Below are 16,686 nucleotides of genomic sequence, written 5' to 3' on the forward strand. Positions count from 1 at the left end.
TTTTTCATATCCAGTCGACACGTGTCAGATTAAGAGATGTGCTAGACATGTTTATGCATATCATTGAATTAATATTTATGGGGAATATATAGGATGTTACCCGATGAGTATCGGATCAAATTTGACCTGATGTCTGATCTGAACTTTTCAACCCATGTTGTGATTTGTAGGAACCATTAAAATTATAAACTTCTAATTAAACTGAATGCACGAATCTTGACATAGATCCAACAGTACAAATGTAACATCAAACCAAACTTGATCTGATGCTCATTGAAGTACCCCCTTCGCTTCCAATAATTTTATATATTGCATATGTACATTTTAGCTTACCCTTAATTAAGTTTGTATTCGTGTCTGGTACTCTGGTCGACACGTGTTAGATTATGAGATGTGGTAAACATGTTTATACATGTCTTTGACACGTTCATTTCTTGCTACCCAAAACTAGTTAATTATGAAAATGATGTGTTCATTATGAGAGCAACCAAAACTACATGACTTGTATACATGCGCATGCATGGATGCTACATTTGAATAACCATATTTGTATGTCATGTGCATATATATATCCATCCTTTTTGGTTGTCCCTACTGGTCTCTGATTCCTTCTTAATTATTGTCATGTTTTCGTGTATAGTCCTATGAAAGATTTTGAAAACGAGTATTTGTATTTATTTGATAAAAAAAAATATAGTTCTTCAATTCATTTAGAATTTAAATATATATTGGGAGAAGTTCAGCACTTTATAGTTTTGACAAAGATAATTAAGTTCTTCAATATGAATTGTCATGGACAAAAAAATTAATATTATGGGCTTAAACTTAACGCCATTAAATTTCATCAAACTAATATTTTTGCAGTGCATTTACTAATTATAAAGTTTTAAACCAAATGCACAAATTTTGACACATACCGAACGATACATATCTAATATCGAACCGGATTTGATCTGATGCTCATAGAACATGGCCCCCTTTATTTACCATATTTTGTTGTGCATTTACTATTTAGCTTACCCTTAATTAAGTTTGTATTCAGGTCGGTTTGACACGTGTTCGATTAAGATATGTGCTATACATGTTTACGCATGTTTTCGACACGTTTAGTACTTGCTGCCTACAATTAATTAATTATGAAATTGATGTGTAGGTTGATTATGATAGCTACTAAATTAAGTACATGACTTTAAACATGCGCATGCATGGATGCAATAACCATACTCCTTTTTTTCTTGAAACCCATATTTCTTTGTTTTCATGTCCCTAGCTACTGGTCCCTAATTATCTTTTATTATCATATTTTCTTGTATATTCCCTGGGAAAGATTTTGAACACGAATATTTGTATTTGTTATAACCTCAACAATATTAGTACTCTATATTTTTGACAAAGAAAAATTAAATGTATTACATAAATATATAAACTCAGCGCAGCCTAAAATCTTAATTGTAACCTTGTTTACTGTATAAAACAGGCTTCAATCAAGAATAGCTTATGGGATGGGCTTAATTTTTTTTACAAATGGGATTTGCAAATGGAATTTTTTTCATCCAAAAGTAGCTTATTTTTTTCAAAATATGCATAAACATAGGTCATCCGGTTAATGAAGGTGACACAAAATCAAATCTGCGCATATGCTTTTTTGATTTTGCGTAGATCAAATCTGTGTTTATGATAAGAATTGAATATCTCAAAAATTAATGATAAGATCTTAATTTCAAAGTAATTAAGATAGTAATTAAAAAATATTCGGAATTCATTTTAGATTAAACTTTGATGGAAATAAAGAAAATTTTGAGCACAATAATCAGGAAAATAAGAAATAAGCTGGAGGCCCAAACAATACCAGAAAAGCCCAAAATTAAATTCTATCCTGGTATACTATTGTTAACGGGCTTTAAAAAAGTTTACCCCACAGCTTATACAAAATTAATTTGTTTACCAATTCAGTTCAATGTTTGATCAGATTCGTTTGATCCGTATTAAGATATTATTTGTATTAAAAAAATATATCGTATGCACAAATTTTAATGCATTAGAGATCGAACTAAATTTGATCCGATATTCATTGGTACACTTCCGGTTCACACAAAGAAACCCATCAAAATAAGATCATATGGAGCTCATATTCATTTATTCATATAGATAGATACATTAGAAACGTAGGTACATACATAAATAAGATAAGATCATGCCTGGCTCTCCATATTACAAACTATATCTTTTCAAAATGCAAGCATACAAATATATTAATTTAACAAACACATATCTCATGGGTATGGGTGGCCATGTGGATGATGATGTGGTCGATGATGGAGCGGAGGTGGACCGGGAGGTGGAACGTGAGGCGGAGGTGGGCCGGGATACAAAACATGAAGCGGTGGCGGCGCATGTGGGCCCGGTGGTGGTGGATATGGGCCCGGTGGTGGTGGATGCGGGCCAGGAGGTGGTGGAGGTGCGTGTGGGCCCGGGGGTGGTGGATATGGGCCTGGTGGAGGCGGATGCGGGCCAGGAGGTGGCGGAGGTGCGTGTGGGTCCGGTGGTGGCGGCCAATGCGGATTTGGATAGTACATCTCTTCCTTCTCTTTATAGTTTGATTTAACTTGTGTGTTTTGTAACTTGGGGTTTGATAGCAAGTTGTATTGGTATTTATAATAAGATCAGTTGAAATTAAGATTGCTGTTGGTCAAAGCTCAAAACTACCATTCAAAAGAGATTTGGGAAATTTTGACATTTACTTAGGATGGAAGTCTATGAATGACATCAACCTTTCAAATCCAAAAATCAATTTTTCTGTAAGTGGTAGTTTGGATGGATCTGTAAGTTTCTAGACTTGGATAAAAGCTTAATGGAATTCAAGGATCCATTATATCTTGCAGTGTGTGTAACTTTGTGCACCATTGGTTCATGAAATATGTGCAAATGATCAGACAAGAGTAACAATTGTATCTTGTACAAAGAATTGATCCAAAAAATGCTACTTCATCAGGAATCCCATTGGACACATGTTCTTTTGTTTATTAATTGTATAATGACATTTAATTTTTTTTATACTAAAATATCTTCTTCTTTTTTCTTAAATTGCAGCTCATATTGAATTTTGAACCTATGATATTTCACAGAAGAAACATTAGTTAACCAATTGTGTTTGTCCATAGTTCTTTAGTAACATTTAAAATTGTCCGAAAAAAAATATAATAATAAATAAATAAAAGAAAATATTTGAAAAAAAAAAAACATGCATGTCTTTACATATTACCTTTTTTTAGCAAATGAGGGGCTGAAGTGTTTATTTATTTATAAATTCTCAGATATCTATAAAACTTCAGCAACATACATGATCTGAGTCAATTACGTAGTTTTCTTATGTCATTTCAAGTTGTCTGGATATGTTAAAATTATATACATAATTAGGTGATCTGGCTATGTTCTAGAAGTTGCTTTTAGTCTATTCATCACGTGACCTAAATATATACATTATATATGATTAAGAAAGGAATGCATGTGTAGATGACAACAGGGACGTGTGGATTGAGCTGTTAGTTCTCTCTCCACCTACCCTTATAGAGTCATATATATCAAGAGAGAGAGAGAGAGAGATCATCGATCTATGATATAACTTTGTAATTGTATATAATATTTAATCAGTATTTTATCTATTAACAAAAAATAATGTGTTTTATCTAAAAAGTTATGGATTTGAAATTTGAAAGGAATTTTTTTTTGTAGATATTTAAATTTAAAATGGACTTATATATATTCTAAAAAGAAAAAGCTTATAGTTGTATGAAAAAAAACGCTTTAATTTAATGTTGGTTATTCTGTTTATTTGTTTTGATAAATTGTAGACAAATTAAAGTGAATAACATATTATATATAGCCGTCATACACTTGCAAAGATTTCGTGTAAATTAGACAAAAGATTAAAAAAAATCATCTGCTTAATTTTTTTATTAGAATTCATTGGCAATTAATTTTAGATTTAAATTTATTGAGAACAAAAGTCATGGAATAAAATTATTACAGTGTAACATCTCTACTAGCTAGTGCAAAAATGTTTGGTTGTGACTTAAATAGTGAAATAAGGTATTTAGGCTTCAGTTATTTCATCAAATGTGGTTTAATTGAGTCAGATTAATATGGAATATGTTGATCTTTAGACTGGTAAATTCGCCTAAATTAACCTACTTCTCCAGATGGTTTAATTTTATTTGGTTGTGAGACCTAACTTTTTATTTTTATTTTTCAATTGTTTTTTAAGGAATGTAATTAAATAAGCTATTAATTTTGCTCATTTGTCTCATTTAATTTTTCAGGAACAATAATACTCTTATAAAGATAAATTTCTTATAGTCTTTTTCATTTTTATTATTTTCTATCCATTTCTCTCTCCACAGCTAGCAGCTGCATTCTTTATCACTTAATTATTTTTTTTAATCCATAGAAGAAAATGAACCATTGATTCGATTTCTTTAGACATTTTCAAAGAAACAAAATTGATGGTACGATTAATTTTATAATATATACCTTGGCCAAAAAATATATTTTTATCAAAGGAGTAGAATTATTAGGTTCTTTCTATGGAATCGAAAAATAAAACTCTCCTTCTAATTTCTGATAATGTTTTTACTAAATTTCTAAAATAAAAAGATCAAACACTCTTTTTATGGAATCGAAAAATCAAACACTCTTTCTATGGAATTGAAAAAACAAACACTCTTTCAAAATGAAGGTAATTACAAGTTTCTCACATCAATTGTTTATTACTTTCTATTATTTGTTATTAATTAGTGTTACTTAGTTGTTCAATATATATGTATATATAGAGATATTGATTAATATGCTTTCGGTAGCACTTCGACTGAAGTGCTACCGAATCAAAATTTTAAAAAATCGCATTTGAAATTTCGAACTAAGTAGCTCAGTAAATTAGTTAAATATTGAACAGGTAGAATAACAGACTATTTTAGTTAATCATTTCTTATTGTCATTTAGTACACATGACGAGGTGGCTACAGACAGACAATATGATATTGTAAGCTAAACAAATGAAGTTGACCTCGAGATCTGTAATTATGTTTGACTAATTAATAGATCAACTTTTGGGTTAATGGACTCCATAACCGTCCAATCTATTTTAAGGTTGAAATCTTAAAGTAGATCATCGAACCTAAATGAGGTCCAACATGCATCATTTTTATTTTATTCATTAGTACTCCAACTCTATTGGAGATCTCGAGATTTTATTTTATTAATTCACATTGGGCGCTGCATGCCAACTGCTCATTTGTATTTAACTCATATATGACTAAGAAATGAATGTTTCATATATAAATATTCAAAGATATAACTTTTAGTTGCATGAGAATCAGTTTTTGATATTGTAGTAAAAAGATATTGTCATATAGTCATAATTGTATTAAATAATCTAATTAAAATATATTTTTGCCATCACATTTATTACAGCTACCAACAACAGAATTTAATCAGGATAAAAATAAATCTATTGGATATTAATTTTTTTTTTATCCGAGACAACATTGCATGTGGCAATTTGTACCTTCTACTAGAATTTGGAGCTGTACTAGTACTAGCTAACATGGGGGCTTTGTTTATTTTATTTAATGAAATAGATTAAAAACTAAGCTAATCCTCAGTAAACATTAATCATTGCATGAATCATAAATTAAGCAATTATATACTGATATAAGGGTGAGTCTATGGTACTATGCATATTACGATTTTGCTCGTAATACGGCTCAATATTTGACTTTTCAAAATTCTAACGGTCGATCCGAACCGTTCATCTTGTTCTCCATATTAATATGTGTTTAGAGACCAAATTTTACATTTTTTGAAATTTGTTTACTATTTTTTTAGATTTATTGAAAATCACTGTTTTTGGATGGTCCAGAATTTTCAGATCAAGTGATTTTCTAAATATCTAAAAAAATAATAAAACAATTTCAAAAAATGTAAAATTTGGTCTCCAAACACATATTAATATGGAGAACAAGATGAATGGTTCAGATCGAACATTAGAATTTTGAAAACTCAAATATTGAGCCGTAGCACGGACCAACCCGTGATATGCATAGTACCATAGACTCACTCCTGATATAAAATTAGTAGATAAAAAATGATAGAATATATATATACATTACTGAATAAAAAACCAATAAATCATCAAATAAAAAATAATGAAATAAGAAATGAACAGCAAAGAAAGAAATAACACAATAAATACTTAATACTGATTCTCTTCTTCAAAATTCAAATTATAACCCCTCAAATCATAGCTAAAATCATGCTTATTAGAATTCATCGAACTGATTCTGTTCTTCATACTTGCACTATTCACAAGAGATCTCCATTTGCTATTAGCAGGAAGGCATCTCACATTTCCAACTTTCTCTTTCTCTTCGTCTTCTAGAACCCGGTACTACAGCGAAGCTCTCGAGAAACTGCAACCAAAGCACGTCATGCGGTGAGTGGCCGGCAAAGGCAAATCATCTTGAATCATGAAGTTTGTTTCGAGCGGCAACGCAACATGAAGTGCCGCCATGGTTTAATAAGGAGAGAAACAAAGATACTATAAAAGAGAATGGTTTTCTAGATGTTTTATTTTTAGTTACTGTTAAGGATGCTTTGGAGAGTTGTAAATGTAGAGGAGAGGAGAGAAATGAGAACCCTGAAGATTACTTTCAGGCTCATCGGTTGACACGTGTCAGATTAAGAGATGTGCTAAATATGCCGATGAGTATCGGTTCAAATTTAGCTTGATGTCTGATCTGAACTTTTTGATCCGCGTTATGATTCATAAGAACCATTAAAATTATAAAGTTTTAAGCTGAATGCACAAATTTTGACACAAATCGAACGGTACGTATAGATCTAACATCAAATTGAATTTGATCTGATACTCATTGAACATGCCCTTATCTTCCCATAATTTTTTATAGTGCATATACTATTTAGCTTACCCTTAATTAAGTTTGTATTCAGGTCTAGTCGACACGTGTCGAATTATGAGATGTGATAAACATGTTTATACATGTCTTTGACACGTTCATCACTTGCTACCCAAAACTAGTTAATTATGATAATGATGTGTTGATTATGAGAGCAACCAAAAGTACATGACTTGTATACATGCGCATGCATGGATGCTACATTTAAATAACCATATTTGTATATCATGTGCATAAATATATTCATCCTTTTTGGTTGTCCCTACTGGTTCCTGATTCCTTTTTATTGTCATGTTTTCGTGTATTGTCCTATGAATGATTTTGAAAACGAGTATTTGTATTTATTTGATAAAAAAAATATAGTTCTTCAATTCATTTAGAATTTAAATATATATTGGGAGAAATTCAGCACTTTATAGTTTTGACAAAGATAATTAAGTTCTTCAATATGAATTGTCATGGACAAAAAAATTAATATTATGGGCTTAAACTTAACGCCATTAAATTTCATCAAACTAATATTTTTGCAGTGCATTTACTAATTATAAAGTTTTAAACCAAATGCACAAATTTTGACACATACCGAACGATACATATCTAATATCGAACCGGATTTGATCTGATGCTCATAGAACATGGCCCCCTTTGCTTACCATATTTTGCTGTGCATTTACTATTTAGCTTACCCTTAATTAAGTTTGTATTCAGGTCGGTTTGACACGTGTTCGATTAAGATATGTGCTAAACATGTTTACGCATGTTTTTGACACATTTAGTACTTGCTACCTACAATTAATTAATTATGAGAGCTACTAAATTAAGTACATGACTTTAAACATGCGCATGCATGGATGCAATAACCATACTCCTTTTTTTCTTGAAACCCATATTTCTTTGTTTTCATGTCCCTAGCTACTGGTCCCTAATTACCTTTTATTATCATATTTTCTTGTATATTCCCTGGGAAAGATTTTGAACACGAATATTTGTATTTGTTATAACCTCAACAATATTAGTACTCTATATTTTTGACAAAGAAAAAGTTAAGTTATTGAAGATTAATTGTCACAAAAAGAAAAATTAAATGTATTACCCAAATATATAAACTCAGCGCAGCCTAAAATCTTAATTGTAACCTTGTTTACTGTATAAAACAGGCTTCAATCAAGAATAGCTTATGGGCTGGGCTTAAGTTTTTTTACAAATGGGATTTGCAAATGGAATTTTTTTCATCTAAAAGTAGCTTAATTTTTTCAAAATTAATATGCATAAACATAGGTCATCCGGTTAATGGAGGTGACGCAAAATCAAATCTCCGCATATGCTTTTGATTTTGCGTAGATCAAATCTGTGTTTATGATAAGAATTGAATATCTCAAAAATTAATGATAAGATCTTAATTACAAAGTAATTAAGATAGTAATTAAAAAATATTCGGAATTCATTTTAGATTAAACTTTGATGGAAATAAAGAAAATTTTGAGGACAATACTCAGGAAAATAAGAAATAAGCTGGAGGCCCAAACAATACCAGAAAAGCCCAAAATTAAATTCTATCCTGTTATACTATTGTTAACGGGCTTTAAAAAAGTTTACCCCACAGCTTATACAAAATTAATTTGGTTACCAATTCAGTTCAATGTTTGATCAGATTCGTTTGATCCGTATTAAGATATTATTTGTATTAAAAAAATATATCGTATGCACAAATTTTAATGCATTAGAGATCGAACTAAATTTGATCCCATATTCATTGGTACACTTCCGGTTCACACAAAGAAACCCATCAAAATAAGATCATATGGAGGCATGGAGCTCATTCATTTATTGATATAGATAGATACATTAGAAACGTAGGTACATACATAAATAAGATAAGATCATGCCTGGCTCTCCATATTACAAACTAGCATACAAATATATTAATTTAACAAACACATATCTCATGGGTATGGGTGGCCATGTGGATGATGATGTGGTCGATGATGGAGCGGAGGTGGACCGGGAGGTGGAACGTGAGGCGGAGGTGGGCTGGGATACAAAACATGAGGCGGTGGCGGCGCATGTGGGCCCGGTGGTGGTGGATGCGGGCCAGGAGGTGGTGGAGGTGCGTGTGGGCCCGGGGGTGGTGGATATGGGCCTGGTGGAGGCGGATGCGGGCCAGGAGGTGGCGGAGGTGCGTGTGGGTCCGGGGGTGGCGGCCAATGCGGATTTGGATAGTACATCTCTTCCTTCTCTTTATAGTTTGATTTAACTTGTGTTTTGTAAGTTGTATTGATATTTATAATAAGATCAGTTGAAATTAGGATTGCAACTGTTGGTCAAAGCTCAAAACTACCATTCAAAAGAGTTTTGGGAAATTTTGACATTTACTTAGGATGGAAGTCTATGAATGACATCAACCTTTGAAATCCAAAAATCAATTTTTCTGTAAGTGGTAGTTTGGATGGATCTGTAAGTTTCTAGACTTGGATAAAAGCTTAATGGAATTCAAGGATCCATTATATCTTGCAGTGTGTGTAACTTTGTGCACCATTGGTTCATGAAATATGTGCAAATGATCAGACAAGAGTAACAATTGTATCTTGTACAAAGAATTGATCCAAAAAATGCTACTTCATCAGGAATTCCATTGAACACATGTTCTTTTGTTTATTAATTGTATAATGACATTTATTTATTTTATACTAAAATCTCTGTTTTTTTTTTCCTTAAATTGTAGCTAATATTGAATTTTGAACCTATGATATTTCACCCGAACAAACATTAGTTAACTAATTGTGTTTGTCGAGAGTTCTTTAGTAACATTTAAAATTGTCCAAAAATAAAAAAATATAATAATAAATAAAAGAAAATATTTGAAAAAAGAAAAACATGCATGTCTCTAACTGAATGACATATTACCTTTTTTTTTTAGCAAATGAGGGGTTGAAGTGTTTATTTATTTATAAATTCTCAGATATTTATACAACTTCAGCAACATATATGATCTTAGTCAATTACGTAGTTTTCTTATGTCATTTCAAGTTGTCTGGATATGTTAAAATTATATACATAATTAGGTGATCTGGCTATATATGTTCTAGAAGTTGCTTTTAGTCTATTCATCACGTGACCTAAATATATACCTTATATATGATTAAGAAAGGAATGCATGTGTAGATGACAACAGGGACGTGTGGATTGAGCTGTTAGTTATCTCTCCACCTACCCTTATAGAGTCATATATATCCAGAGAGAGAGAGATAAGATCATCGATCTATGATATAACTTTGTAATTGTATATAATATTTAATCAGTATTTTATCTATTAACAAAAAATAATGTGTTTTATCTAAAAAGTTATGGATTTGAAATTTGAAAGGAATTTTTTTTTGTAGATATTTAAATTTAAAATGGACTTATATATATTCTAAAAAGAAAAAGCTTATAATTGTATGAAAAAAAGAGGGTTTAATTTAATGTTGGTTATTCTGTTTATTGTTTTGGTAAATTGTAGACAAATTAAAGTGAATAACATATTATATATAGCCGTCATACACTTGCAAAGATTTCGTGTAAATTAGACAAAAGATTAAAAAAAATCATCTGCTTAATTTTTTTATTAGAATTCATTGGCAATTAATTTTAGATTTAAATTTATTGAGAACAAAAGTCATGGAATAAAATTATTACCGTGTAACATCTCTACTAGCTAGTGCAAAAATGTTTGGTTGTGACTTAAATAGTGAAATAAGGTATTTAGGCTTCAGTTATTTCATCAAATGTGGTTTAATTGAACCAGATTGATATGGAATATGTTGATCTTTAGACTGGTAAATTCGCCTAAATTAACCTACTTCTCCAGATGGTTTAATTTTATTTGGTTGTGAGACCTAACTTTTTATTTTTATTTTTCAATTGTTTTTTAAGGAATGTAATTAAATAAGCTATTAATTTTGCTCATTTGTCTCATTTAATTTTCCAGGAACAATAATACTCTTATAAAGATAAATTTCTTATAGTCTTCATTTTTATCATTTTCTATCCATTTCTCTCTCCACAGCTAGCAGCTGCATTCTTTATCACTTAATTATTATTATTTTTAATCCAGAGAAGAAAATGAACCATTGATTCGATTTCTTTAGGCATTTTCAAAGAAACAAAATTGATGGTACGATTCATTTTATAATATATACCTTGGCCAAAAAATATATTAAATTATTTATCAAAGGAGTAGAATTATTAGGTTCTTTCTATGGAATCGAAAAATCAAACTCTCCTTCTAATTTCTGATAATGTTTTTACTAAATTTCTAAAATTAAAAGATCAAACACTCTTTTTATGGAATCGGAAAATCAAACACTCTTTCTATGGAATTGAAAAATCAAACATTCTTTCAAAATGAAGGTAATTACAAGTTTCTCACTTCAATTCTATTATTTGTTATTAATTAGTGTTACTTAGTTGTTCAATATATATGTATATACAGAGATATTGACTAATATGCTTTCGGTAGCACTTCGACTGAAGTGCTACCAAATCAAAATTTTAAAAAATCGCATTCGAAATTTCGAACTAAGTAGCTCAGTAAATTAGTTAAATATTGAACAGGTCGAATAACAGACTATTTTAGTTAATCATTTCTTATTGTCATTTAGTACACATGACGAGGTGGCTATAGACAGGCAATCTGAAGTTGTACGCTAAACAAATGAAGTTGACCTCGAGATCTGTAATTATGTTTGACTAATTAATAGATCAACTTTTGGGTTAATGGACTCCATAACCGTCCAATCTATTTTAAAGTTGAAATCTTAAAGTAGATCATCGAACCTAAATGAGGTCCAACATGCATCATTTTTATTTTATTCATTAGTACTCCAACTCTATTGGAGAACTCGAGATTTTATTTTATTTTATTAATTCACATTGGGCGCTGCATGCCAACTGCTCATTTGTATTTAACTCATATATGACTAAGAAAGGAATGTTTCATATATAAATATTCAAAGATATAACTTTTAGTTGCATGAGAATCAGTTTTTGATATTGTAGTAAAAAGATATTGTCATATAGTCATAATTATATTAAATAATCTAATTAAAATATATTTTTGCCATCGCATTTATTACAGCTACCAACAACATAATTTAATCAGGATAAAAATAAATCTATTGGATATTAATTTTTTTTTATCCGAGACAACATTGCATGTGGCAATTTGTACCTTCTACTAGAATTTGGAGCTGTACTAGTACTAGCTAACATGGGGGCTTTGTTTATTTTATTTAATGAAACAGATTAAAAACTAAGCTAAACCGCAGTAAACATTAATCACTGCATGAATCATAAATTAAGCAATTATATACTGATATAAGGGTGAGTCTATGGTACTATGCATATCACGGGTTGGTCCGTGCTACGGCTCAATATTTGAGTTTTCAAAATTTTAATGTTCGATCCGAACCGTTCATCTTGTTCTCCATATTAATATGTGTTTGGAGCAGGCTTCTAAATAGCTAGCTATAGCGGCGCTATAGCTACGCTATAGCTTTTCTGGACCATAAACGCTAAGCTATGAGATAAAATTGCGCTAACTCAGCTACGACCGCTATAGCTATAATAGCTGACCGCTATTACCGCTATATGAGACCCGCTATAGCTACCGCTATGCTACATGGTTTTTTTTTTGCAATTTATATGGACTTCTGTACTTCTATTCTTATTTCTAATGCTATATGGTCTTCTACGATAAGTATACTAAACCAAACTATATGCTTCTATTTTTATTTGTGATTTATTCTTTCATTCTATATCGAGAAATATTCAAATACTAATTATTCATTTTGATTATTCTTTTTATAGTATTCGTTTGTAAAATTATTATCGTTCGTTTCAATTGAAAGCTGATTTTGATTATTATTATAATTATAAAATGTTTAAATATGTATATTGACTTCATTTACCTTATAAAATTAATTGCTCTTTGTCTATTATAATATGTAATACCATGAAGTATAAACTATTAAATAATGTTACTTTTTAGATTTTTTTCATTCTTATTTGCGTAATTGATAAAAAATATAGACTTAGATTAGTTGTAATTTAGTTGTTACATCAATTCTCTAATATTGATTATGTTGATAATTAGTAGAAATATAGAATATAAAGTTTGAAAATGGAAAATCGCTATGTGTGATAGCTTCCGCTATAGCTACGCTATTCGCAATAGCTTTTTTTTTTGGTCTCCCCGCTATGCCGCTATAATCGCTATTTAGAACCTTGGTTTGGAGACCAAATTTTATATTTTTTGAAATTTGTTTACTATTTTTTTAGATTTATTGAAAATCACTGTTTTTGGATGGTCCAGAATTTTCAGATCAAGTGATTTTCTAAATATCTAAAAAAATAATAAAACAATTTCAAAAAATGTAAAATTTGGTCTCCAAACACATATTAATATGGAGAACAAGATGAACGGTTCGGATCGAACATTAGAATTTTGAAAACTCAAATATTGAGCCGTAGCACGGACCAACCCGTGATATGCATAGTACCATAGACTTACTCCTGATATAAAATTAGTAGATAAAAAATGATAGAATATATATATACATTACTGAATAAAAAACCAATAAATCATCAAATAAAAAATAATGAAATAAGAAATGAACAGCAAAGAAAGAAATAACACAATAAATACTTAATACTGATTCTCTTCTTCAAAATTCAAATTATAACCCCTCAAATCATAGCTAAAATCATGCTTATTAGAATTCATCGAACTGATTCTGTTCTTCATACTTGCACTATTCACAAGAGATCTCCATTTGCTATTAGCAGGAAGGCATCTCACATTTCCAACTTTCTCTTTCTCTTCGTCTTCTAGAACCCGGTACTGCAGCGCGGCTCTCGAGAAACTGCAACCAAAGCACGTCATGCGGTGAGTGGCCGGCAAAGGCAAATCATCTTGAATCATGAAGTTTGTTTCGAGCGGCAACGCAACATGAAGTGCCGCCATGGTTTAATAAGGAGAGAAACAAAGATACTATAAAAGAGAATGGTTTTCTAGATGTTTTATTTTTAGTTACTGTTAAGGATGCTTTGGAGAGTTGTAAATGTAGAGGAGAGGAGAGAAATGAGAACCCTGAAGATTACTTTCAGGCTCATCGGTTGACACGTGTCAGATTAAGAGATGTGCTAAATATGCCAATGAGTATCGGTTCAAATTTAGCTTGATGTCTGATCTAAACTTTTTGATCCGCGTTATGATTCATAAGAACCATTAAAATTATAAAGTTTTAAGCTGAATGCATAAATTTTGACACAGATCGAATGGTACGTATAGATCTAACATCAAATTGAATTTGATTTGATACTCATTGAACACCCTTAGCTTCCCATAATTTTTTATAGTGCATATACTATTTAGCTTAACCTTAATTAAGTTTATATTCGGGTCTAGTCGACACGTGTCGAATTACAAGTTGTGCTAAACATGTTTATACATGTCTTTGACACGTTCATTACTTGCTACCCAAAACTAGTTAATTATGATAATGATGTGTTGATTATGAGAGCAACCAAAAGTACATGACTTGTATACATGCGCATGCATGGATGCTACATTTAAATAACCATATTTGTATATCATGTGCATAAATATATCCATCCTTTTTGGTTGTCCCTACTGGTTCCTGATTCCTTTTTATTGTCATGTTTTCGTGTATTGTCCTATGAAAGATTTTGAAAACGAGTATTTGTATTTATTTGATAAAAAATATAGTTCTTCAATTCATTTAGAATTTAAATATATATTGGGAAAACTTCAGCACTTTATAGTTTTGACAAAGATAAGTTCTTCAATATGAATTGTCATAGACAAAAAAAAAATAGTATTATGGGCTTAATTCAACTATATATGGGCTTAAACTTAACGCCATTAAATTTCATCAAACTAATATTTTTGCAGTGCATTTACTAATTATAAAGTTTTAAACCAAATGCACAAATTTTGACACATATCGAACGATACATATCTAATATAGAACATGGCCCCCTTTCCTTACCATATTTTTCTGCATTTACTATTTAGCTTACCCTTAATTAAGTTTGTATTCAGGTCGGGTTGACATGTGTTCGATTAAGATATGTGCTAAACATGTTTATGCATGTTTTCGACACGTTTACTACTTGCTATAGCTACCTAAAATTAATTAATTATGAAATTGATGTGTTGATTATGAGATCGAGCTACTAAATTAAGTACATGACTTTAAACATGCGCATGCATGGATGCAACATTTGAATAACCATAGTCATTTTTTCCTTGAAACCCATATTTCTTTGTTTTCATGTCCCTACACTGGTCCCTAACTCCCTTTTATTATCATATTTTCTTGTATATTCCCTGGGAAAGATTTTGAAAACAAATATTTGTGTTTGTTACCTATATGTTTGACAAAGACAAAGTTAAGTTATTGAAGATGAATTGTCACGAAAAGAAAAATATAAATGTATTACATAAATATATAAACTCAGCGCAGCCTAAAATCTTAATTGTAACCTTGTTTACTGTATAAATTAAAAACAGCCTTCAATCAAGAATAGCTTATGGACTGGGCTTAATTTTTTTTACTTATGGGATTTTCAAATGGAATTTCTTCATCAAAAGGTAGCTTAATTTTTTCAACATATGGACAAACATAGGTCATCCGGTGATGGGAGGTGACGCAAAAATCAAATCTGCGCATATGGTTTTGATTTTTGCATAGATCAAATCTGCGTGGATGATAAGAATTGAATTTCTCAAATTTAATGATAAGATCATAATTTTAAAATAATTAAAATAGTAATTAAAAAATATTCGGAATTCATTTTAGATTAAACTTTCATATATGGAAATAAAAACAAAATTTAGCACAATAATCAGGAAAATAAGAAATAAGCTGGAGGCCCAAACAATATATACCCAGAAAAGCCCAAAATTAAATTCTACCCAATTGTTAACGGGCTTTAAAAAAGTTTACCCCCACAGCTTATACAAAATTAATAAATTTGTATGTACAAATTTTAATGCATTGGAGATCAAACTAAATTTGATCCGATATCCATTAATTAGTATACTCCCGGTTCACACAAAGAAACCAATCCATCACAGTAAGATCATATGGAGCTCATTCATTTATTCATATAGATAGATACATTACAAACGTAGGTGCATACATAAATAAGATAAGATCATGCCTGGCTCTCCATATTACAAACTAGCATACAAATATATTAATTTAACAAACACATATCTCAGGGGTGTGGGTGGCCATGTGGATGATGGGGCGGAGGTGGGCCGGGAGGTGGAACCTCAGGCGGAGGTGGGCCAGGATGTGAAACATGAGGGGGTGGCGGCTCATGTGGGCCTGGTGGTGGTGGATGTGGGCCTGGTGGAGGCGGATGTGGGCCAGGAGGCGACGGAGGTGCTTGTGGGCCTGGCGGAGGCGGTGAATGCGGATTCGGACGGTGCATCTCTTCCTTCTCTTTATAGTTTGATTTCACTTGTGTGTGTTGTAACTTGAGGTTTGATAGCAAGTTGTATTGGTATTTATAATAAGATCAGATGAAATTAGGGTTGTAAGTTGTAACTATTGGTCAAAGCTGAAAACTACCATTCAAAAGAGATTTGGAAAATTGTGATATTTACTTAGGATTGAAGTCTATGAATGACATCAACCTT

The 16,686-nt window shown here is 31.0% G+C and overlaps 1 protein-coding gene across 3 annotated transcripts; it reads left to right on the plus strand.

Annotated features, from left to right (window-relative positions):
• The first annotated feature begins 2,116 nt into the window (after nt 1-2,116).
• On the plus strand, nt 2,117-16,686 carry LOC144546487 (uncharacterized). Of its 3 annotated transcripts, none has more exons than XM_078295040.1 (3): nt 2,117-2,356; nt 8,971-9,081; nt 16,403-16,686. In XM_078295040.1, the coding sequence occupies exons 1-3, from the start codon at nt 2,195-2,197 to the stop codon at nt 16,526-16,528; spliced, it is 399 nt and encodes a 132-aa protein (XP_078151166.1). In that variant the 5' UTR covers nt 2,117-2,194; the 3' UTR covers nt 16,529-16,686. The 3 variants fall into 3 exon arrangements, 2 of the variants coding, with proteins under 2 accessions (XP_078151166.1, XP_078151165.1); XR_013508795.1 differs by lacking the exon at nt 16,403-16,686 and adding an exon at nt 9,124-9,232 and having other exon boundaries at nt 2,158-2,356; XM_078295039.1 differs by lacking the exons at nt 8,971-9,081; nt 16,403-16,686 and adding an exon at nt 9,124-9,232 and having other exon boundaries at nt 2,155-2,527.

This window comes from Carex rostrata, chromosome 29 (genome assembly GCF_964058835.1).
Source record: "Carex rostrata chromosome 29, lpCarRost1.2, whole genome shotgun sequence".
Classification (NCBI taxonomy): Eukaryota; Viridiplantae; Streptophyta; class Magnoliopsida; order Poales; family Cyperaceae; genus Carex; species Carex rostrata.